Raw genomic sequence first — 23,384 nt, 5'->3', positions numbered from 1 at the left:
TAAATCCTGACTGGTGAGAAATGAGGAGGGGGGGGGGGGGAAGAGGTGCGTTTTAAGGTCACTTTAGTACTTTTTTCCTTGAATAGCCCGATAGCCCGAAAACTGTGGCCTCCAGCGCAAACGTATCCCAGTACAAAATTTAACCGCATTACATTTTCCAGAAAAAGGACCTGTCCATTTTTTATGTTGAACTAATAGTTTGCGCGAGAGAATATGAAAACATCGTGTGGTTTTTAAAAGCCAGATATAACACTGAGGGTTGCATAAAACGACATCGGTATGGGCAGCTGAATTACCGTGTATATTAATGGTCGTAAAATAATTTGAGTCATTATTTACTGAATGGTCCTACTAAAGAAAGCAATGAGACACAAGAGTTCGGCGTCACCAAACAGAAGTATCGTATCTAACTTCTTATTAGCGAATGTACCTACGTGCAAGCTACGCTGCCGTACTGAGGGATATCTGCCCACACCTGACTCTTTTCTTGATTGTTTTGCACTGGAGGCAGTTAAACTCTGGAATGTAACGGTTTGCGTTCAGTCGATTAGTTTGGTGACGATACACAGCTGTTTACACATAAACTGTTTGTGTAAACACGTGGACATCATCCTTACTTCTAAACATGTATGGGTGCTTGAGGTAAGGACTTCGCCTGCGATTTGCATCCAATACGAGGTGCATTCAAGTTCTAAGGCCTCCGATTTTTTTTCTAATTAACTACTCACCAGAAATCGATGAAACTGACGTTACTTCTCGACGTAATCGGCCTGCAGACGTACACATTTTTCACAACGCTGACGCCATGATTCCATGGCAGCGGCGAAGGCTTCTTTAGGAGTCTGGTTTGACCACTGGAAAATCGGTGAGGCAATAGCAGCACGGCTGGTGAATGTGCGGCCACGGAGAGTGTCTTTCATTGTTGGAAAAAGCCAAAAGTCACTAGAAGATAGATCAGGTGAGTAGGGAGCATGAGGAATCACTTCAAAGTTGTTATCACGAAGAAACTGTTGCGTAACGTTAGCTCGATGTGCGGGTGCGTTGTCTTGGTGAAACAGCACACGCGCAGCCCTTCCCGGACGTTTTTGTTGCAGTGCAGAAAGGAATTTGTTCTTCAAAACATTTTCGTAGGATGCACCTGTTACCGTAGTGCCCTTTGGAACGCAATGGGTAAGGATTACGCCCTCGCTGTCCCTGAACATGGACACCATCATTTTTTCAGCACTGGCGGTTACCCAAAATTTTTTTGGTGGCGGTGAATCTGTGTGCTTCCATTGAGCTTACTGGCGCTCTGTTTCTGGATTGAAAAATGGTATCCACGTCTCATCCATTGTCACAACCGACGAAAAGAAAGTCCCATTCATGCTGTCGTTGCGCGTCAACATTGCTTGGCAACATGCCACACGGGCAGCTGTGTGGTCGTCTGTCAGCATTCGTGGCACCCACCTGGATGATACTTTTCGCATTTTCAGGTCGTCATGCAGGATTGTGTGCACAGGAGCCACAGAAATGCCAACTCTGGAGGCGATCTGTTCAACAGTCATTCGGCGATCCCCCAAAACAATTCTCTCCACTTTCTCGATCATGTCGTCAGACCGGCTTGTGCGAGCCCGAGGTTGTTTCAGTTTGTTGTCACACGATGTTCTGCCTTCATTAAACTGTCGCACCCACGAACGCACTTTCGACACATCTATAACTCCATCACCACATGTCTCCTTCAACTGTCGATGAATTTCAATTGGTTTCACACTACGCAAATTCAGAAAATGAATGATTGCACGCTGTTCAAGTAAGGAAAACGTCGCCATTTTAAGTATTTAAAACAGTTCTCATTCTCGCCGCTGGCGGTAAAATTCCATCTGCCATACGGTGCTGCCATCTCTGGGACGTATAGACAATGCACGCGGCCTCATTTTAAAACAATGCGCATGTTTCTATCTGTTTCCTGTCTGGAGAAAAAAAATCGGAGGCCTTAGAACTTGAATGCACCTCGTACATTTTCTGTTGGCTGCTGTCCAACTGTTGACAGGACATGTTGCGCAGCGGATGTATTACATGTCAACGATTGTTAATAACATATTTCTGTTTCGATATATAAATGTAGCTGTGCTACAAGTTTCAACTGCTCGTTTTCTTCCGGTAGTCGATGAAGGAACGTCTGATACTGCCATCTGAGGTGCGGGCTCGAGTTAGGTGTTCCTCGTACCTATGCCACACTCGCTTAGTAAAACTTAAAACGACAGATCATAATCAATTTCCTGTTCGTCTAAAACTGTTATCAAAAATGTTGCCAAATTTACTTTGACTGGAAATAAAAGGAAGAAAAGCCCTAAGCAACTAATACGGGACCTGTAGCACTTTGATCGATATCCAGAAATCCTGAGATTTGAACACTGAACCTGAAGATGAAACGCCGCTTGCTGTCTCCTTTGGTTCCTTTACTGGTGTCCAACGAAAGGACTTTCAAACTATGAGGAGAAAAGTCTGCCGCATAATAACTGACAGGTATGTGAATTATGTCAGATGAAAAACTCTTGGGTTCTGCAGTTTAGCTTATGATCTTTAATCAAACCTTGATAAATCTGTTCTTTTTTTACCCTTGCATCCTGAAATTAGTTAATTATACCACATTCTTATACTGGTCTGCCCCTGAAAAGTGTTTAGCGCTTTGGACAGACACAGCCAAGTGTCCTTTAAACTTAGCCGCTCTCCGAAAGATCCGTTACAGCAAATTCATGCTCCTTCTACGCCTTTGTGGTGGTGATGATGATGATCGTTTGTGGGGCGCTCAACTGCGTGGTTATCAGCGCCCGTACAATTTCCCAATCTTTGTTCAGTCCAATTTCGCCACTGTCCTGGATGATGATGAAATGATGAGGACAACACAAACACCCAGTCATCTCGAGGCAGGTGAAAATCCCTGACCCCGCCGGGAATCGAACCCGGGACCCCGTGCTCGGGAAGCGAGAACGCTACCGCGAGACCACGAGCGGCGGACTTTTTACGTCTTTGGTTCACATGTGCGCCAATCCATTTAGACCACGAGTATAACGTACAAAACCTACAGTACAGTATTGTTCCTTCTCCTCATTTCCCAGGACGTGCGAGCAACTCACAGCTTCTCTCTGAGAAAATCCGCAGTCGAATCTCTACACATGCAGTTCACAGTGACTCCATGGAAGATGCTTAACACTTCAGTCTTTCCGTCAGTCAGCGCTATAGCAACTGTTTTATTTCCTTGTGCCAAGTCATGGATATTTCCAGTAGCTCTCCTCCGTCTTCCACTAACGGAAACCCTTTAAGGGATTACTGAGCCTATCAGTACCTCGCGTCTTTTTTGACCTATGGCATTGTCAAAATGGTGGACATAAACAATTCATCAAAATCCAATACGCGTATAATTTTCACCATTAAAAGACTTATAGTTATTTTCGGGATATTACATTCTTCTGCTTCGCTGACTTACAGATACCTTTCAACCTAACCTAGATCTCGGGTCTGTCATCACAACCTGCGTTCCTGAAAACAACATGGAAGCAAAAAAATATTGTTATCTCTCTTCGCACACGAATAACGTCACACACCTCGTCATCTTCATCATCATCATCATCATCAGCAGCAGCAGCACCATCACGTCATAGATCAGAGTCAGCGTCTGGTGAAGGTAGATTCAACCAATCTGCTGACGTAGTAACCAATAGAAAAACCTCTGACAGACGAGTCAACCCAGTAACTCTGAAACTAACATCAAGAAACTTAAACTTAGCGTTTAATTACTGCCGACAAGTGGATCGTTCCAGCTGTAGTACAGTCATGTCTTGAGTGGGCCGTTCCAGCTGTAGTAAAGTCATGTCTTCCAGAACTGTAGGACATGCTATTCCTCGTCACATTGACACGAATATTTCACCCAAACTTCGATGATCTTTCACAGCGTCCAAACGCATGTTCACTTCCACAAGATTTCGGAACGAAGAGTTTTATACTAAGTGATCTCAAGATATTTCAACCTCTGCAACACAAGCAATACATGTATCACATTACCCTTAAATTTTAATCAGACTGAACCTGGCATTTAGTTACGACATTTTTCGTGTAATAAAATTGCTTTTTCATTAAAAACTAAATAAGTACTCTTCACATCAAACACGTCCATTTATATACAGCAAATTAATTTCGTGTTGGTTGCACTATATTTCCGAGCGTTAGATATTGATTCCATAGGGTAGTTGTCTCATCTTGCTTCATGTTGCTGTAGACTCTTGAGAGGGGTTGTATGAACTTTTATTTTGAGCTACTATTCACACTGTGGACTTCTGTTTCCACTGTTGGCTACGAGTACTCAACTAAATAAATATCCAGCGTATGTGAACCTGTTTGTGACAATTGCTGTATTATATAAAGTAACCATCGCCAGCTCATTTCTACAGTAGCTTCGGTTCTTTATTTCTTTATAACGTCCAGTCGAAGACGACATGGTCACTAGAGACGAATCAGAAGCTCGGATTGGCCACTGAAAGGGAAAGAAATCTTCTGTGTCACTTCAGTGAAACCACCCGGGAAATTTCTTTAAACGATTTAAGGGAGTCAAAAGCAGATAAATCTGAATGGCCAGGCGGGCATTTGTACCGCCGTCCTTCCGAATGCGACTCCAGTGCGACGCCTTGCTCGGTGGTTCATTGTCTTGCTGAAATATCTACATATCTACATGTCTCTTTGTCCTCACTACGAAATATACGCTGCATCACTCATTCCTTTTGTCTGTGGAGAAAGCTAGATGCATGATTCCACAGCATATATTACAACCATACCTATTATGGTAGTGACAGCAAAGGTGATGTTCTGTTTCGATGCTTTACTTGTCAGGTAAAATGAGTGGAAGTACTGTAAAATCAGGATCTTTAATCAACTGTCACAGTCTCATATACAGCACACAGGCTACAGATTAAAACAAACGGCTAATTATTTGCTTAACGATTCTTTCATGGAAAGAAGGAAGGTAAAGGTTTAACTTCCCATTGTCGACGTGATCAGTAGAGACGAATCAGAAGCTCAGATTGGGGAATAATAGGGAAGGAAATCGGCAGCATAAACGTTATCTTATTGATACGATTACCATCTTACCCGAAAAAGCGTGCAGCGTAGATGTGTAACCAGATTTTGCTAGTAAATTCCTGTCGTGCTTACTTCATGCTTCATTTTTAATAGCACGAGGTGACCTTATTGGAATGAAAACACTAACAATTGTTAGATATGTACCACTGTTGTGGCAATGTTTATGAGAGATGATGTGAAAGATTTTCAATCAACAGATTAGCCCACAATCTCAATTTTAGTATTTTATGAGCTCATGAACAACTGTGTAATCATTCCGTATAATCTTTTTGAGTTGAAACTGCCCTTTAATTGAGAAGTGTTTTGCATCTTTTTTCAAAATGTGAGGTTTCAAACAGTGTATAATTTTTTTTATTTTCGCTTCATTTGTTGCAGGCTTCTGGATGAGCTGAATGCAATGCAGTTGGTTCCCTTCGTGGCCACGACGCTGGTCGTGGCGCTAGTGTGGCCCTTGCTAGCTGCCCGTCAAGACGGTAAGTTGATTTCGCTAGAATCCGTGGTGATTCCTCTCCACGTATAAACTGCTATCTCTGAGAAGAGACGCTAATAGCCCGCGTTAATTACTGATCTTGTGGCGGCATGGAAATTCTGTAATCATGCCAGCGAAGGATCTCGTTGCTGATGAGCAGCTCTAATTAAAAAATGGCGCTCTCCTGTTACCTCCCACACTACAAGTCTGTGTCCGGAATTCTTTATCTGTACCACACAATTTTTAGAATTGTATTGTCAGCAACACAGTATATCTGCTTAAGTAATAAAAAAACTAAAAATTTAGCTCCATTGCCCGTAGCCCAATGACGGCAGAAAGAGTTTTAAAGTTGAGATAATCATAGTTTGCTAATTTTTTAGGCCTAACAAAGATATAATTGGGTTGCGTGCTTTCCTGAATTTCCTGGTCACAAAATCACTAAAGCTTACTTAGGCACACACAAAAGCTGTGAAAATTGACGGTGTTCCAACTTGTGGGCAGTTCCAATTACGATCTGTCGTATTCTCTCGGTTGTTTCATTCCGACGGATAACAAAGCTGTGATATCGATACCTTGTGCATCCTATTACGTACCCTAAATACGACGCTAGGCGTTAAACGTTTGGGGTGGCGTTTGGTCACGTAGTGTAGCAAGACGCCATACGGGGTGTGATCGAGGGAGTCCATTGTACCACTATCACTTTTCTACTTCCTTTTCCATTCGCAAACGGAGTACTTCAAAGATGATCATCGGTACGTCTTCCATACAAGCAAAAATTTCTCTAATTGTTGGGGAAAATTGCCGTTGCTGCTGCAGTTCCTGGGAGGAATTTGTGTGTTCCAGAATGAATTCTTCACTCAGCAACGGATTGTACTTCACTTTCAAATTCATCGACGATTTCAAACTGAGTTTGGGTCCAACACTCGAATACGCAATCCTGCTTTCCACAGGCCGTGCTCTGACCAATTGAGCTAGCCAGACACGACCCCTACCCTCCTCACAGCTGAAATGGTGCCTGTACCTCTATCTTACGTTCTAAACTTGGCAGAAGCTCTACTGCCTTCATTGCTTGACTAGTACTCCTGTCAAAAAGGATATTGCGGACATGAAGCTAAGCCATAGCCTATGGGCAGCGGGTGTTTTCCAAGATCAGTCTTTGACTCTGTAGCGTGTTTTGCAATTTCGTAACAGATTTAAACTGTGAGCAGCATCGGATAAGAGAATTAGCCTCGGAACACCAAGTTTTGGGATCGAATCCTAATGCAGCACAGAGTTTTAATTTATCAGGGCGTTTAAAGTTAGATGTTTCATAACTCGTCTTGGAAGGTTGCTATTTTTCTTTCCTAAATTAAATTTGCGTTTCGATAAATTAGGGACACTGTAATTATCATTATTTACTGTTAATTTTGAGAAAACTTTCCGCGCTGAGAGACATACCAGATGCAATACGTTAGGGAGATTGGAGGGGATAGTTTCCTTCCACGGTAACACCGTTGTAAAATGTAATCGACTGTTTTCCCATCAGTCTTAAGCCACATTTCATACTCTTAGCATTCTCTCCATATCGTAAGCACCATCTTAAAGTTCATTTACAGAATTCACGAGAAAAAGACAATAATACTTCAGCGACTTTAAAAGACGTCCAGTATTGAACGTCACTGTTGGCAATATTACCACAAAGTAGAAGTTATTTCTGACTTTTCATTCAACAGTGAACTTCTTCCCATCAGATCAAGTCAAAATTGGCTTGCCTACCTTGTGTTACACAAGTTTCTGTCCAACGCAAGCAAGGAAGAGCTCATAGACCACACAACGTGTTTCTCACTTGTAGACGCAATTCACACTGGTCTCGTCGCACGTACCAAGCAAATTGTCATCTTGGTTAAGGGCCTGCACTCCAATTCAGCTAGAGTGGTATTCAGATTCAGATTTAAGTTTCTTAAATACCAGGATGATTCCGTTGAAAATAAATGGGAATTACTCCTTCTCAATAGTGTCCTTCGAGAGCTTGTGTTCCATCACCAGTGACTTTTCGACGTGTCCGTGATCCTCCTTTTTTTAATTTTCTTTAGTCAGATGTCTTTAGCTAGCATCTCCAAAGCTTAGATGTACGAGGGTCTTTCAGTAAGTAATACCGCACAGTTTTTTCTCAGAACATATTTACTGTCAAGAGTTAGAATTTCGTGACAGCATCAGTCAGCATTTCTTTTACATGCACTATTTCCCTATATAGTTTCAATCACGTTCTAGGGCGTTTCTTTCGCCATCGCTGTATGAGAGCATGTATTTCCTGTTGATATAAGTTTTTGTTCAGGGTTCGTAGCCATTTTTTTACAGCATGAACTGCGCTCTCATCATCCTCAACGTGTGCCCCGCGTAGAGAATCCGCATCTTCTGACATTCCAAGTGAAGACCGAATACAGAAGTGGTGATCCTGATGGAACTCATTGGAGTAAGACGCAGCCAACTTGCAGCACAATTAGAGAGCACAGCGTCATGCGAATTCCACCTGAATCAGTAACAAGTAGTGTAACTGTCACTCTAACAATGCGATTTGTTCTCATTTAGAAGGTGAGCGCATTGCTAGTATCAAGGAAAAAAACTCGCAGAACGCTACCTTTGAGGAAACGAATGCAATTTATGGAATCTGATCAGCCAAAAATAAAACCAGTGTCCTTTCTATCCTAGTAAAGACACTTATAAAGCCCTTGGGAGGACCCTCAACAAATATTACAGTAGATAATTTTTCACAAGTGTGCGGTTGTTGCAAAATATATTGCAGGGAAGGATTGTAGCAATGGGAATTTCGAGACAAAACAACACGTAAATTTCACCAGAAATGACGGCTTTCAAATCTAGAGCTGTTTCATCCTCATCACACCGTTCTGATGACCATTTTACAGCTATAGGCCATATACCCAAATAGAACAGATGTGTCATACTGCTCAGTTCCCTGCACCACTCTGCCACAGTAGATAAAGGTCGTAAAAAGCAGCCAGATATAATTCTGTTCAATAATAAAACTAAGTCAAGAGCTGACGTAAAATACAGTCAAGAGAGATTTATGCACATGTGTAAAAGATGCAGCACCCCTAACTAATTTGTGTTTATTTTCACTGGAACATCCCAAATTACTATGAAGGCAGTCTGATGAAAGGTAAATGTTCGTCAAGGAATCAGGACAAGAAGAGGTACGTTCTCATATGGAGAAGAGGGGCAACAACCCACGACTCCAAAAGAATGTTCTAAAAGCAATGGCACGTTGTGGAGTTACTCGCCAACAGCCAAAGATGATACGAAGTGGAAGATCACCAAAAACTACATGTTCCATGTGCCCACATATGTTAGACAGAAGTGACCAAACATGTAGCAAACGCACAAGAAATATTTGCAAAAACATAGGCAAATTATTTGTAAAGTAAATGAGGAGAATTTCTAATGTACGTCCAGTAAAATTTGAAGTTTGCTGTTTAATTATTATATAATTATAATAATTATTATTAATTCTTATATAATTATAATTATTATATAATTATAATATAATTCGTGATATTGTATTTCACATAGTAAAATGAAGGTCATAATATAATAATAAATAATCTCTTATTCATGCCGTGCCATCAAACCGATCATAATTTCATAATATTGTTTATATATTAGCTTTTTCTCTTTTTTCTGGGGTTGGCGTCTCATTACACTTCTCATGTATTTTTTTGAGTCCAGCCACTCATTCATCCAAGGGTTACAAATTGTAAAATTGGCATTTGTGTAAATTTTTCCTCACAATGTTGTCAATTGTATTTGGATAAAATTGAAAATTAAATCGTTTTGTTTGCCTGGTCTTCTTGCTACGAAACAACTGTGCTTGCAAGGGGTAAGTTTAGATTAATAATGTTAACGAAATTGCAGACTGTGACGGTGGCGTAATAGCCCAGTCAATGAAGATAAAGGAAGTTTCAATGTGGGAAATAATTCGTGTAGTCGCAAATAATTGTACGGTACTATGAGGGAGGGCCATGAACAAAATATTACAAACATAAACCCTGATAGTCAGGGCGACGAGGAGATTGGGGGGTGGGGGTGGGGTGGGGGGGGGGGGAGTGTGGTGGTAAGGTTGCGTTTGAAGGTCAGTTCTGCACGATTTTCTTGAATAACTCAGCAACTGCTGCCACTGGTGGAAACTTATCCCAGTAAATTAAATTAAATCAAATCTTATCCAAAAAAGGCAGTGTTCATTTTCTCTCTTGGAGTAATAGTTTGCGCGAAGAGAATTAGAAAATATTGAAAATTTCGCAAGACGTGCGTGCGCTGTAGCTTAGATGGTTTTCGTAGGCATATTCGAGATAGTTTCCCAACTTGACAGGCGACAAGTGTCCTGTATCAAATTGTTAGTCACGTCTTCATCTGCACCACTCTTTCCCGTTGTAAACAGTTATCGTTTACACCTCGTATAGTGTTTATCGTATCTAGTACTGATCCCATACTGACGAACAGCATTCAATTATTGGTCAAATGAGGATTTCGTAAGCTATCTCCTATGTAAATGCTTATTCATCTACATACACTGAAGCGCAAAAGAAACTGGTGTAGGCATGCGTATTTAAATACAGAGGCATGTAAACAGGCAGAATACGATTTTGCGGTCGACAACGCCTATGTAAGACAAGTGTCTGGCGCAGTTAGATCAGTTACTGCTGCTACAACGACAGGTTATCAAGATTTAAGTGAGTTTGAACGTCGTGTTACAGTCAGCGCACGAGCGATGGAACACAGTAACTACGAGGCAGCGATAAAGTGGCTACTTCCCAGTACGACCATATCACGAGTGTAATGTGAATATCAGTAATCAGGTAAAACATCTAATCTCCGACATCGCTGCAGCTGGAAAAAGATCGTGCATGGACGGGACTAACAACGACTGAAGATAATCGTTGAACATGACTGAAGTGCATCCCTTCCGCACATTGCTGCAGATTTCATTCCTCGGCCATCAATATGTGTCAGCGTGCGAACCATTCAACGAAACATCATCGATATGGCCTTTGGAGCCAAAGGCCCATTCGTGTACGCTTGATGACTGCACGACACAAAATTTTACGCCTCGCATGAGCCAGTCAATACCGACATTGGACGGTTGATGATTGGAAACATGTTGCCTGGACGAACGAGTCTCTATTCAAATTGTATCGAGCGGATGGATGTGTACGGGTATGGAGGACACCTCATGAATCCACGGAGCCTATATGTCAGCAGGGCACTGTTCAAACTGGTGGAGAAAAAAATGGTTCAAATGGCTCTGAGCACTATAGGACTTAACTGCTGTGTTCATCAGTCCCCTAGAACTTAGAACTACTTAAACCTAACTAACCTAAGGACATCACACACATCCATGCCCGAGGCAGGATTCGAACCTGAGACTGTAAAGGTCACGCCGCTCCAGATTGTAGCGCCTAGAACCGCAACTGGTGGAGACTCTGCAATGGTGTGGGGCATGTGCAGTTGGAGTGACATGGGACCCCAGATACGTGTAGATATGACTCTGACAGGTGATACGTACGCAAGCATCCTGTCTGACCACCTGCATCCATTCATGTCCATTATGCATTGCGACGGACTTAGACATTTCCAGCAGGACAATGCGACTGTCCACACGTCAAGAATTGTTGCAGAGTTGCTCCAGGAACACTCTTCTGAGTTTAAACCCTTCTGCTGGCCACCGAACTCACCACAAATGAACATTATTGAGGATAACAGGGATTCCTTGTAACGTGATGTTCAGTAGAGATCTCCACTCCCTCGTACTCTTGCGAATTTATGGACAGCCGTGCAGGACTCATGGTGTCAGTTCCCTCCAGAACTACTTTAGACATTGGTCGAGTTCATGTTACGTCGTGTGGCGGCACTTCTGCGTGCTCGCGGAGCCCCTACACGATATTAGGCAGGTGTACCAGTTTCTTTGGCTCTTCAGTGTGAATGCATAAGTCGATTAAACAGCGAACGGTGCGCTGTAATTGTGTACCCACATGTGTGGTGGTGTGTATAATTGGTATGAACAAAACAACGCAACAAGGAGTCAAAGTTATTCGTAAATTAGACTAATGAATGCTACTCCAAAATCGTGGTGAGTAAATTAATTGTTTTATTTTTCAGTGCATTTGCAGCGTTTTGGCTGCACAGTGTAAGCTAAAAGGTCAAGAAGTAATTTAAAAAATGAATAATAAAACAGCAGCTTTCAAAATACAGTCAACCTAGTCTTACTAACGATAAATATGCATCGGTGGGAAACCAAAATTAAAGTAATTTTTTCATCTTTCTGACAGAGAAATTTATTTGTGAAAGATCTTAAGACGAGGAATCCTGAGGAAGGAAATAATTTGTGAATTCTTTTGTTCCTGTACTGAATATTTGACCTCTGATTTGTATTACTCTGGACGCCGATGAGTTCCATTAGCAGCTCGTTAGAGCCGAGGGGGCCAGCTAATGCACATAAAGGCAATGCTTGCAGCTCCCCGCAGGCTTGTCAGCACACCTCATCGCCCGTCTATCCATCCCTTCCTCTCAACCCCTTCTCTATCTCACTTCCTTTCCAATTACCTCTCCTTATTCTGGTATAATTTTTGCTTGCCAAAAACAATGCATAATAGAACAAGTATACCGAATTGTTATTTTGGTGCCGTGTTGCATGTTGACTTTACGTAACTGAATTGCTCAAAATGGCTCTGAGCACTATGGAACTTAATATCTGTGGTCATCAGTCCCCTAGAACTTAGAACTACTTAAATCTAACTAACCGAAGGACATCACACACATCCATGCCCGAGGCAGGATTCGAACCTGCGACCGTAGCGGTCACGCGGTTCCAGACTGTAGCGCCTAGAACCGCACGGGCACACCAGCCGGCTCTGAATTGCTCAAAAACGGTTTTGAACTACCCTTATGACTCGCATAACACTTCATTTCTTAGGTCGCAATCTCATTCTCAGTCCTCTTTTGACAACAGCAAATCACAACAGACAGCCACCAATGTAGTGGACGTAAAAGTAAATCTATATTCCACTAGGAGTACAGATTTAGGAATATAGATTTACTTCGGTGTCTCCCATCGTGCAGCTAGTGCGCGCTGTTCTGTAAACCGACGTGCCTCTTGAGGGGTGATTTTCAGCTTAGACGGTGCATGCATTGACGGCATTTACGGCGAGACGATTTAGCACCACGGAAGTTATTCTCCTTAATGGAGTCCACCACATCGACGTCAATCGAGCATTCAACGGTATCTTGAGTCACAAAACATCGATGAACTGTCGCTCGCGCTCAAAAAACTAGTTGATAACCACTACTAACATACACGGTCAACTGACATTAATGTGACCACCCCCTATGCTCGACGTGAACGTGCGATAACTACTCATAGGCAGCAGGTGGCAGCACTAGCAGCGGAAAAAAATGGCTCTGACCACTATGGGACTTAACATCTCAGGTCATCAGTCCCCTAGAACTTAGAACTACTTAAACCTAACTATCCGAAGGACATCACACACATCCATGCCGGAGGCAGGATTGGAGCCTGAGACCGTAGCGGTCGCGCGGTTCCAGACTGAAGCGCCCAGAACCGCTTTAGGACCAAGGACGGAAGAATTTCCGAGAGGGCTAAGTTTTTAAAGTGTTCGCATGCCGTTGTGGTTAAAGTATACCGTGCATGGCAAAATGGCGCTATCGAAAACCGCCGCCGAGGCAGCTATGGTGCACCGCGCCCATAGAAGACAGGTATGCACAACGGCTGCGGAGATGTGTACGGGCGAATAGACGTGCAACTATTGAGTAACTGACAGCCCAGATGAACCGAGGGGATGCCAACAGTGTCTCCTCTACGACCGTTCGGCGAACGTTGCTGCGTACAAGCCTCCCTCTGGTTCTTGCACCAATGCCGCCTGCCGTTCATCGGCGACTGTAACACCTCGGTTCAGTTTACAGTGATAAAAGCTATAGAAAAATAATTTAAAATTAAGAATAGAATTTTTAGAGGGGAAAATAGTGTAGAATCAGAGTTCGGCAATTGCAGATCAAAATTATAGTGTATCAGCGAGTAGTTTAACGTCTAAGTACAGCAAAGCCACGGAAGCTCCGTCATGGAGAAGGCAATGACGTTAAACTCTAGTGATGAAAAACCTATAAAAAGGCCTGATCGTCATTATTGCCGCCTTTTTTTCCTTGATTGTTTCGTAAAAGGGCGGGGAACCCGTGTCAGTCAGCGAGACAATAATTAGATTGGACTTTATCGTGTTAAGATTCACGATAAACTGTTGTAATATTACGAAGATTAAAAGTGATGTAGTGTACGAATCTGAACGTAGAGCGCGTGCATATCGACATTGCGGACTATTTAGATTCCTCCAGGCTAGGAACCTTTTAAATAGACCATCATCCATCACCATCTTAATCCTTAAATATAGAGTGAAAGTGAAATACAAGAGTGTTGTACTTATTTCATTTACCTAGTACTAATCAGTGAAGGTTTTACGGAACCAAAGCTGTTCAGCAGTATGTCAGTACCATCTAGCGGAAAGCGTAGGCATTAACTGACACGCTAACTGAAGTGAACGTTTACGCGTTTTACGGACTGCTTAATATGAACTTCTGTGACTCTTTGACGCCCCCACTCCCTCCGAAAGGTGGTGCAGGCTGTCTTAATCATGAAAAGGGAGAGTTTTAGCCGGGAAAATTACTAAATCAAAAGCGATATATACAAGACTCGCAGTAATAGCAAAACAAAAGGCCCGCACCTCATCGGAGAGTCGTCGCTGTCGCGTCAGGAAGTAAAGCCGGAAAACCTACCGACGATACGTATCTACGAACAGACGTCGACGTAGAGTACCTAAAAAGGGAACCACAAGAGAGTTGGGGATGCTTCACGACGAAGGCTGGAATTTGCACTGCAGTATCGCAAATGGATGTCCACTGAATGGTGACACGTGGGTTTACAGGCGACAAATGGCCATTGCCGAGTACGTAGCGACATTTCTGAATCAAACACCCAGCAACAGTCGTCGGACAGGTCCAGGCCAGAGGAGGGAGCGTTATGTTCTGGAAAATGTTTTCGTGCCATTCCCTGGGTGATCTCGTCATTCTGGAAGGCACAGTGAATCAACACAAATATGCACCTACCCCAGGGGATCATGTTCACCTCTACATACGGTTTGTTTTTCTCGGCACGATGCCATCCACCAGTAGATCAGTGCAATGTGTCACACATCTCTCAGTGTACGTGCGTGGTTCGAAGAGCACCAGAATGAGTTTACCGTACTCCCGTGATGACCAAACTCTCCGAATTTAATCGAATTAGAGAATGTGTGGGACAATCTCGAACGGGCTGTTCGCGCCATGGATCATCAACCGAGAAACATAGCGCAGCCCGCCACGGCACTGGCCCCACATGCCTCTCGATACCTTCACGAACATAACGACTCTCTTCCTGCACCTCTCGCCGGCCGGAGTGGCCGTGCGGTTCTAGGCGCTACAGTCTGGAGCCGAGCGACCGCTACGGTCGCAGGTTCGAATCCTGCCTCGGGCATGGATGTGTGTGATGACCTTAGGTTAGTTAGGTTTAAATAGTTCTAAGTTCTAGGCGACTGATGACCTCAGAAGTTAAGTCTCATAGTGCTCAGAGCCATTTGAACCATTTGAACCTGCACCTCTCGAAGCGGTCTGCGCTGCAAAAGGTGGTTATTCAAGCATTTGACAGGTGGGCACATTAATATTACTGGACTGCATATTATGTTTCGTAGGTGCCCCCATGAGAACTCAACTAACCTGCGTCTTTTGGTGGCAACTGGCATGGAGCGCCTGTCTAACCAGACACTTCGCAACCATCCCATGACCAGTGTGGCCTCTAGGCGTCCGTTACTAACGACGTTAAAAATCCTCAGCATCGTGGTAGGTTAATTAAGTGCACAGGCACCTCGAGTGGAACTTGTATCAGTACCGTCGCGTTCTCTTAACCGACGAGCGCAGGATTCTTTTCTTGACGGGCGATAGTCGTTGAAGAGTATGGAGGTGGCCAGATACTGCATGCCGAGATGGATCCAAGCACCTTACAACGCATGGAGTGAAGCAACACGGTAATGAATGTTACACAGCAAGGTATCTCGATTTTACAGCTGTGAAAGAATGTGTGGTTTCGAATAGAAATTCTTTATTTTGGTCATTATATTGTTTTAATCTAACAGTGAAGTTATTTTCTTAGTTTCATTCCCCGCACGCTTTGAATTTAGTCCTCACACGTGTGCAGAAATGCAGGTGCTGCACAACATTTTTCACTAGTTTATTACCAGCGTAAAAATGTTCCTACTGGAGCACAAAAAATGCGAATATGCTCTTGTCTATTTAAATTAAAAAACGGTGGCTGAAAAGTGGATTTCCAGCCGCCTCCTTTTACCTTTCTCAGCACCTTTAAAAAAGCATTGGGATGAGAGCATATTCACGCTTTTGCTAACATGCAACTCGCCTCAAACTCCCATGAACTCCCCTAACTGTAACTCACTTACACCCACCAGTCTGTCGCTGTAAGTCGCTCAAACTCATCCACTCCCAATTGCCCTATCTCACTCACTCGTTCAACCAAGCTTATTATCTCTTTGTGTCTCTCTGTAATTGTCTCCTGTGCCACAGCCACAATCCCCTTTCTTCTGTCCTACTACTACAGTCACCTCTCACAGTCACTGTGTCCCTCTTTCTCTCTCTTATTGCTACTATCTCATTCCTTCCTTCCTTCCCACATCTGCTGTATCTTCTCACTGTCACTATCTCTCTCTTCCTCGTTGTCATTCTCATATACTCTGTCTCTCATTATCACTGGCTCTCACTCACTTCAACTCTTTATTTCTCTCTATTCCCCCCCCCCCCCCCCCCCCTTAGGCGCTTCTGTCGGGAACCGCGCGACCGCTACGGTCGCAGGTTCGAATGCTGCCTCAGGCATGGATGTGTGTGATGTCCTTAGGTTAGTTAAGTTTAAGTAGTTATAAGTTCTAGGGTACTGATGACCTCAGATGTTAAGACCAACAGTACTCAGAGCCATTTTGAACCAGGAAATGTTACTTCGAAAGTGACGTAAATGATGGACGTGAGAGCCTCCGACTATTTATTTGGATGTTTGCGCCTTTCAGACGTTCTCTGATAGTGTAATAGACTTAGGCGAAACCCAGGTTCGAATCCCGGTCTGCACAAAACCGAATGGTTGGTTGGTTGTTTGGGGAAGGAGAACAGCCAGCATGGTCATCGGTCTCATCGAATTAGGGAAGGATGGGGAAGGAAGTCGGCCGTGCCCTTTCAGAGGAACCATCCCGGCATTTGCCTGGAGTGATTTAGGGAAATCACGGAAAACCTAAATCAGGATGGCCGGACGCGGGATTGAACCGTCGTCCTCTCGAATGCGAGTCCAGTGTCTAACCACTGCGCCACCTCGCTCGGTACAAAACCGAATGAGGTGGCGCAATGGTTAAAACAATGGACTTACATTCTGGAGTACTACGGTTAAAATCGCATTCCGGACATCCAAATTTAAATTTTTCGTGTTTTTTTTTTCGAAATCGTTTTACTGCGTGCTTCGTGTGACGATGTCACTGCTGATTTCGTCATCCTTCTCAAATACGAATTTGTGTTCCCTTCCTAATGACATCACCGTGGACGATGTTTTAAACCCTAATCTTCCTTGACATATGTCTTCATTTGTCAGGACATATTCAAAGTCAGTACCGCCCAACGGATGTACGCTCAGTGATTAAGCTAGATAGCCTCATAGTTGTATTGTTAGTATGTGACTCCATTAATTGTCATAACATACACTCTTGAATACACCTGCAACACCACTATGCTGCCATTAGGAGAGAAAGATGCTTATGCCACATGGCGGTGGATAAAACGAATATATTAACAATCGTCTTTACATATTATCAGTTAAAGCCATTCACTGTGTTCTTCCGTTAATATGTGAAAGATAACCTCAGGAATTACTGTAGGGGTTTTAATACGCTCTTCGCTAACATACATACTGATTTACGAGGAAGGTTTGTGTATCTAATTTGCTGTATTAGCGTTTCGCCCGATAAGTCGTCCGGCCGTAGAGATTTAACGCTGCTCGTGTGCAGGTGTGGCGGGACGCTGACATCACTGACCAAATAAAAGTCGAAAGTTCTCGAACAGAGTCAAACGTTCATTTCTGCTGACTTCCGCAGTACACATTTAAAGCAAAAAAAAAAAAAAAAAAAAAAAAAAAAAAAACTGATAATCTTGAAATGATGTAATGTTCTCTGCTGTTTGTTCGAACTGTGTGATTCACATAACTTCTCCCAGCGTATTATAAGTAGGTCAGACTAGAGAACCAATGATATCAACAGTTTTGAAACAGTCGTATGGAGTTAACGATGTATATTTCATTTAACCATGTTTAAAAATTTCTCGTGCTTTCTGTGAATCCCCGTATTTTTCTCTTGAGCAACGTGGCTATTGTTGCAATTTTGAAACAGAGTTATTTAAACATCAAAGATACAAGACCGGTAGTAAAACGGCTGGTAAAATTGCTGCGGTGTATCAGCACTGTAAATACACTCCTGGAAATTGAAATAAGAACACCGTGAATTCATTGTCCCAGCAAGGGGAAACTTTATTGACACATTCCTGGGGTCAGATACATCACATGATCACACTGACAGAACCACAGGCACATAGACACAGGCAACAGAGCATGCAAAATGTCGGCACTAGTACAGTGTATATCCACCTTTCGCAGCAATGCAGGCTGCTATTCTCCCATGGAGACGATCGTAGAGATGCTGGATGTAGTCCTGTGGAACGGCTTTCCATGCCATTTCCACCTGGCGCCTCAGTTGGACCAGCGTTCGTGCTGGACGTGCAGACCGCGTGAGACGACGCTTCATCCAGTCCCAAACATGCTCAATGGGGGACAGATCCGGAGATCTTGCTGGCCAGGGTAGTTGACTTACACCTTCTAGAGCACGTTGGGTGGCACGGGATACATGCGGACGTGCATTGTCCTGTTGGAACAGCAAGTTCCCTTGCCGGTCTAGGAATGGTAGAACGATGGGTTCGATGACGGTTTGGATGTACCGTGCACTATTCAGTGTCCCCTCGACGATCACCAGTGGTGTACGGCCAGTGTAGGAGATCGCTCCCCACACCATGATGCCGGGTGTTGGCCCTGTGTGCCTCGGTCGTATGCAGTCCTGATTGTGGCGCTCACCTGCACGGCGCCAAACACGCATACGACCATCATTGGCACCAAGGCAGAAGCGACTCTCATCGCTGAAGACGACACGTCTCCATTCGTCCCTCCATTCACGCCTGTCGCGACACCACTGGAGGCGGGCTGCACGATGTTGGGGCGTGAGCGGAAGACGGCCTAACGGTATGCGGGACCGTAGCCCAGCTTCATGGAGACGATTGCGAATGGTCCTCGCCGATACCCCAGGAGCAACAGTGTCCCTAATTTTCTGGGAAGTGGCGGTGCGGTCCCCTACGGCACTGCGTAGGATCCTACGGTCTTGGCGTGCATCCGTGCGTCGCTGCGGTCCGGTCCCAGGTCGACGGGCACGTGCACCTTCCGCCGACCACTGGCGACAACATCGATGTACTGTGGAGACCTCACGCCCCACGTGTTGAGCAGTTCGGCGGTACGTCCACCCGGCCTCCCGCATGCCCACTATACGCCCTCGCTCAAAGTCCGTCAACTGCACATACGGTTCACGTCCACGCTGTCGCGGCATGCTACCAGTGTTAAAGGCTGCGATGGAGCTCCGTATGCCACGGCAAACTGGCTGACACTGACGGCGGCGGTGCACAAATGCTGCGCAGCTAGCGCCATTCGACGGCCAACACTGCGGTTCCTGGTGTGTCCGCTGTGTCGTGCGTGTGATCATTGCTTGTACAGCCCTCTCGCAGTGTCCGGAGCAAGTATGGTGGGTCTGACACACCGGTGTCAATGTGTTCTTTTTTCCATTTCCAGGAGTGTATGTTAGCGTTCTCGAAATAGTTCGGTATATTGTTTAATAATAATCATTAGTAGGACCCAGATTTTAATGACAAGTCATATTTTTTCCTCATATGTAGGGTGGATTTTACAATAATTTATGCACGAATCCAGGTATTGTAGTGAGGAACAATGTATTTCTATTGTATATAAGGTCATATTTACATCTTTTACAGTAACACGTCATATTTCGATCAACTTTCGCCGCAAATGCATGTACTTGTATATGTAAGGACACAAGAATAAAAACCTCTAAATGTCGCTCACAAGTCAATGTTTCCGGTGATATTGTCACAAATAAACACAACAATTACTAAAAAGCTTAATTTGACAGGCCTGTTACAGACAAGCAGCGTAACACAGTAGACGTTTCGCTGACGTGAGAAACTGTTGCGCGGGATCGTCAGAACGCTCTCGAAGGCAACAAAGGGGGCTTCCGACGTAATTAACATCACAAAAGTGGTCACGCTATTCAGTTTGAGTCTGGTTCAGCATGCCGAAAGTAAAGTGCTGCAATAGCATGAAGTTGTGAGGTTATGTGGTTTGGAGAGCAGTCCTTTAGTACTGACGGAGAAATATTATTTTGTAAATTACGTGAAGTTTAAGATAGTGAACAGTAACGCTTAAACTGCAATAACATTGTAATACCGACAAATACAGCAGCTGTGCGAACAGAAGTGCCCGCATCTCGTGGTCGTGCGGTAGCGTTCTCGCTTCCCACGCCCGGGTTCCTGGGTTCGATTTCCGGTGGGGTCAGGGATTTTCTCTGCCTCTTGATGGCTGGGTGTTGTGTGCTGTCCTTAGGTTAGTTAGGTTTACGTAGTTCTAAGTTCTAGGGGACTGATGACCATAGATGTTAAGTCCCATAGTGCTCAGAGCCATTTGAACCATTTTTTTCGAACAGAAGTGCTGAAAATAACAACAGACAAACGCAGACAGGTCGATCTTCAACCGTGCAATCCTTGGGTGAGATGATGGTGTCTTGCGACATTGCATTTGTGAAGCTGAAGATCCATGCCTCTCACAAAGTTTTTAGGGACGTACATAAGAAGTCCAGTTCCAGATGAATCTACAGTCAAAAAGAACTATTTATCCGTGTGTTACGGCAAGGTGCCCAAAAACATACGAATTAGTGTTGCTGACCAAAAGGCTGGGTGTCCATAAATGAAACCACCAATATGTGTGGGCGCTATGTTGTCAGTGTTGTTATTTGTGTTAGAAAAATTGGCAGACCTGGAGAAATGTTCTTCTTAACATGTAAAGCTTTCGAGAGAATACGCAACTCGACACATGCCATTTTGTTTGAAAACTCTATGAAGCTACCACTGTGGCTGGATGATGTGAATAGCCGGCCGGAGTGGTCGAGAGGTTCTAGGCGCTACAGTCTGGAATCGCGCGACCCCTACGGTCGCAGGTTCGAATCCTGCCTCGGGCATGGATGTGTGTGATGTCCTTAGGCTAGTTAGGCTTAAGTAGTTCTAAGTTCTAGGGAACTGATGACCTCAACAGTTAAGCCCCATAGTGCTCAGAGCCATTTGAACCATTTTTTTATGTGAATAGAGACAACGTTTTGCTGCCTGTAACAGATGGTGCTTCATTCATGGCTTATGCAGTCTAAGGCCTTCAGACTCTTCATCTCAGTTCAGTGTACGTCACTTGCGTTGCACATGAATTACGCAGAGTTGCATAAAAGGTACGATCAAATTACCTCGATGTGGCCAAGGTAATTTTTTGTGGCAGGAAAATCTATTTTAAAGTTCCACTACGGGTACAGAAATTTAAAGAGCAAGCACCTTCAATGTCCCTCCCCCCTCAGCCTGTTCTTACACGATGAGGTTCTTGGCTTAATGCCGTTGAAAACTGTAAAAGAAGTTTTTATAGATACCTTGTCGGGAAACTTGGCCTACATCAATGCAAACTTTTAAGTGGTATCAAAAGCCATCAAACGAGTGGAAGCTGCTAGTACTCGACTGTGCGACGCCTGTATATAGTGCAGCATGTGTAGAGTGAGTAGACTTCATGGTCGCGTGATCGACAATGTTGACAACTGGCTACTCTACAATGTGCAAAATTAGTGACAGTCTTTCTAGGAATGCGAGAGCTTTTGAAGAAAATGAACCAAATGTGGTCTGCAGCGACCTTCCCACCTTCAAATACGCTCCTATGAGACCCTGTGATGTGGAGAAGAGCTTTTACAGGTACGAGACTATCCTGAGTGACAGCCGTATATCTTTAAAAATGGAAAAACTGAAAATGCGCTGTGTGATCCAGTGCAAATCTGCAGAAACTGAAGATTGACAGGACGTGTTAACTGATTTGGAATACATGAAGCAAGTAGTGTGCAGTTTTATGGTATGGATGGCTGTTATTGTTTTCACTGTATTTCATGGTCTTTTTTTTTCACGCACATGCACGAATTTGAGAACTAAGTGCTAGTTAAATGTAAGCGTAGGCTTCCGCAGCCGTTGTCACTGCCAACAAAATTCTTTTGGGCTGTTAATATTCCGTGAAGGGAAGATTAGAGAAGCGACAGAAATAGCCAAGCGACCCACCAACATGAATAGAGGGGACGGGTATTGGCTTCCGGCGTCCTGACTGCCTGCAGTGACAACGCACGGGAGGACAGCGCGCTCAAAGCATCTCACACAGACACGCGGAAGACAGCGATGGTCGTACGTACAAAAAACGCAGGCATACCGCTGCCCGCATCTGGCAACAAGTAAACAGCGCTAGATCACAGCTACCGCGCGGTTCTAATTCACCTGTTTCCACCAATGATAAATAATAATAAAAAGACCTACAAAGAACGCCTAAGACCCCTCCTCCTATCCTCAAATGCCCTGTCAAATTACGCAAACAGCTTCCTCCGGTACTATAAAAGATCTAGAACCTCTCTCATTCAACAGTTATCTCAGCACAAGGCCCTGAGAAGACCACTTGCGATAGTACCGAAGCGTTTGACAGTTTTATATGCTGACAATGCGGTCAACAGCCCAGAAGAATTTTATTGACACTAACAGCCAATTAGTTTCAAACACTTCAAAAATGAAGTACTGCGCTCACACTTCATTCAGAAGGGAATTTTGTATAAAAAAAATCAACACGAGCGTTTTTAAATAAACTGGGTGTTTTCATCTTAAAATGGTTCAGATGGCTCTAAGCATTATGGGCCTTAACATCTGAGGTTATCAGTCCCCTAGACTTAAAATTACTTAAACCTAACTAACCTAAGGACATCACACACATCCATGCCCGAGGCAGCATTCGAACCTACGACCGTAGCAGCAGCGTGGTTCCGGACTGAAGCGCCTAGCACCGCTCGGTCACAGCGGCCGGCGATTTTATCTCAAATCATGCAGGTCATGTCAACTCGTGATCATACATTTCTCTGGAAAAATATATATATTAGACCTCTATATCATAGGTGTTAAGAAATAAAGTATTTTAGCTCTGTATGAATTTTTGTAAATCGTACGGGCCTTCGAAAAATGTATATTTTGTAAATAACTCTTAAAACAGTAGAGAACCAAAAAACTATATAACTAATAAACCAAAAGTCCTGGAGACTTGATAGATGTTTTGCGTTAAAGCTCCCTCCTATTGTGTTGAAATTTAGTTGACACCCGCAAACTTTGGGCTTCCTTTAACTTGCAAAATTAAGACGAAAATATGACATTTAAGATAATTTTTCCACTTAAAAATTCTTTTTCTAATTTGGAATGTCACAGAACGCTATCTTTTCTGTCGTATTACCAGATACTACTG

General features: G+C 43.8%; 1 protein-coding gene across 1 annotated transcript in view; it reads left to right on the top strand.

Annotated features, from left to right (window-relative positions):
- LOC126183546 (uncharacterized) overlaps positions 1 to 23,384 on the top strand; it is a 905,020-nt gene that overhangs the window by 256,667 nt on the left and 624,969 nt on the right. Inside the window, exon 2 of the mRNA XM_049925619.1 lies at positions 5,488 to 5,585. Within this exon, the coding sequence (XP_049781576.1) occupies positions 5,510 to 5,585 (76 nt within the window). The 5' untranslated portion in view covers positions 5,488 to 5,509. The remainder of the gene's footprint in view (positions 1 to 5,487; positions 5,586 to 23,384) is intronic.

This window comes from Schistocerca cancellata, chromosome 4, assembly GCF_023864275.1.
Source record: "Schistocerca cancellata isolate TAMUIC-IGC-003103 chromosome 4, iqSchCanc2.1, whole genome shotgun sequence".
NCBI classification, from domain to species: Eukaryota; Metazoa; Arthropoda; class Insecta; order Orthoptera; family Acrididae; genus Schistocerca; species Schistocerca cancellata.
Note: the sequence above shows the minus strand (reverse complement) of the source record. Positions and strands in the feature narration are given on the sequence as shown.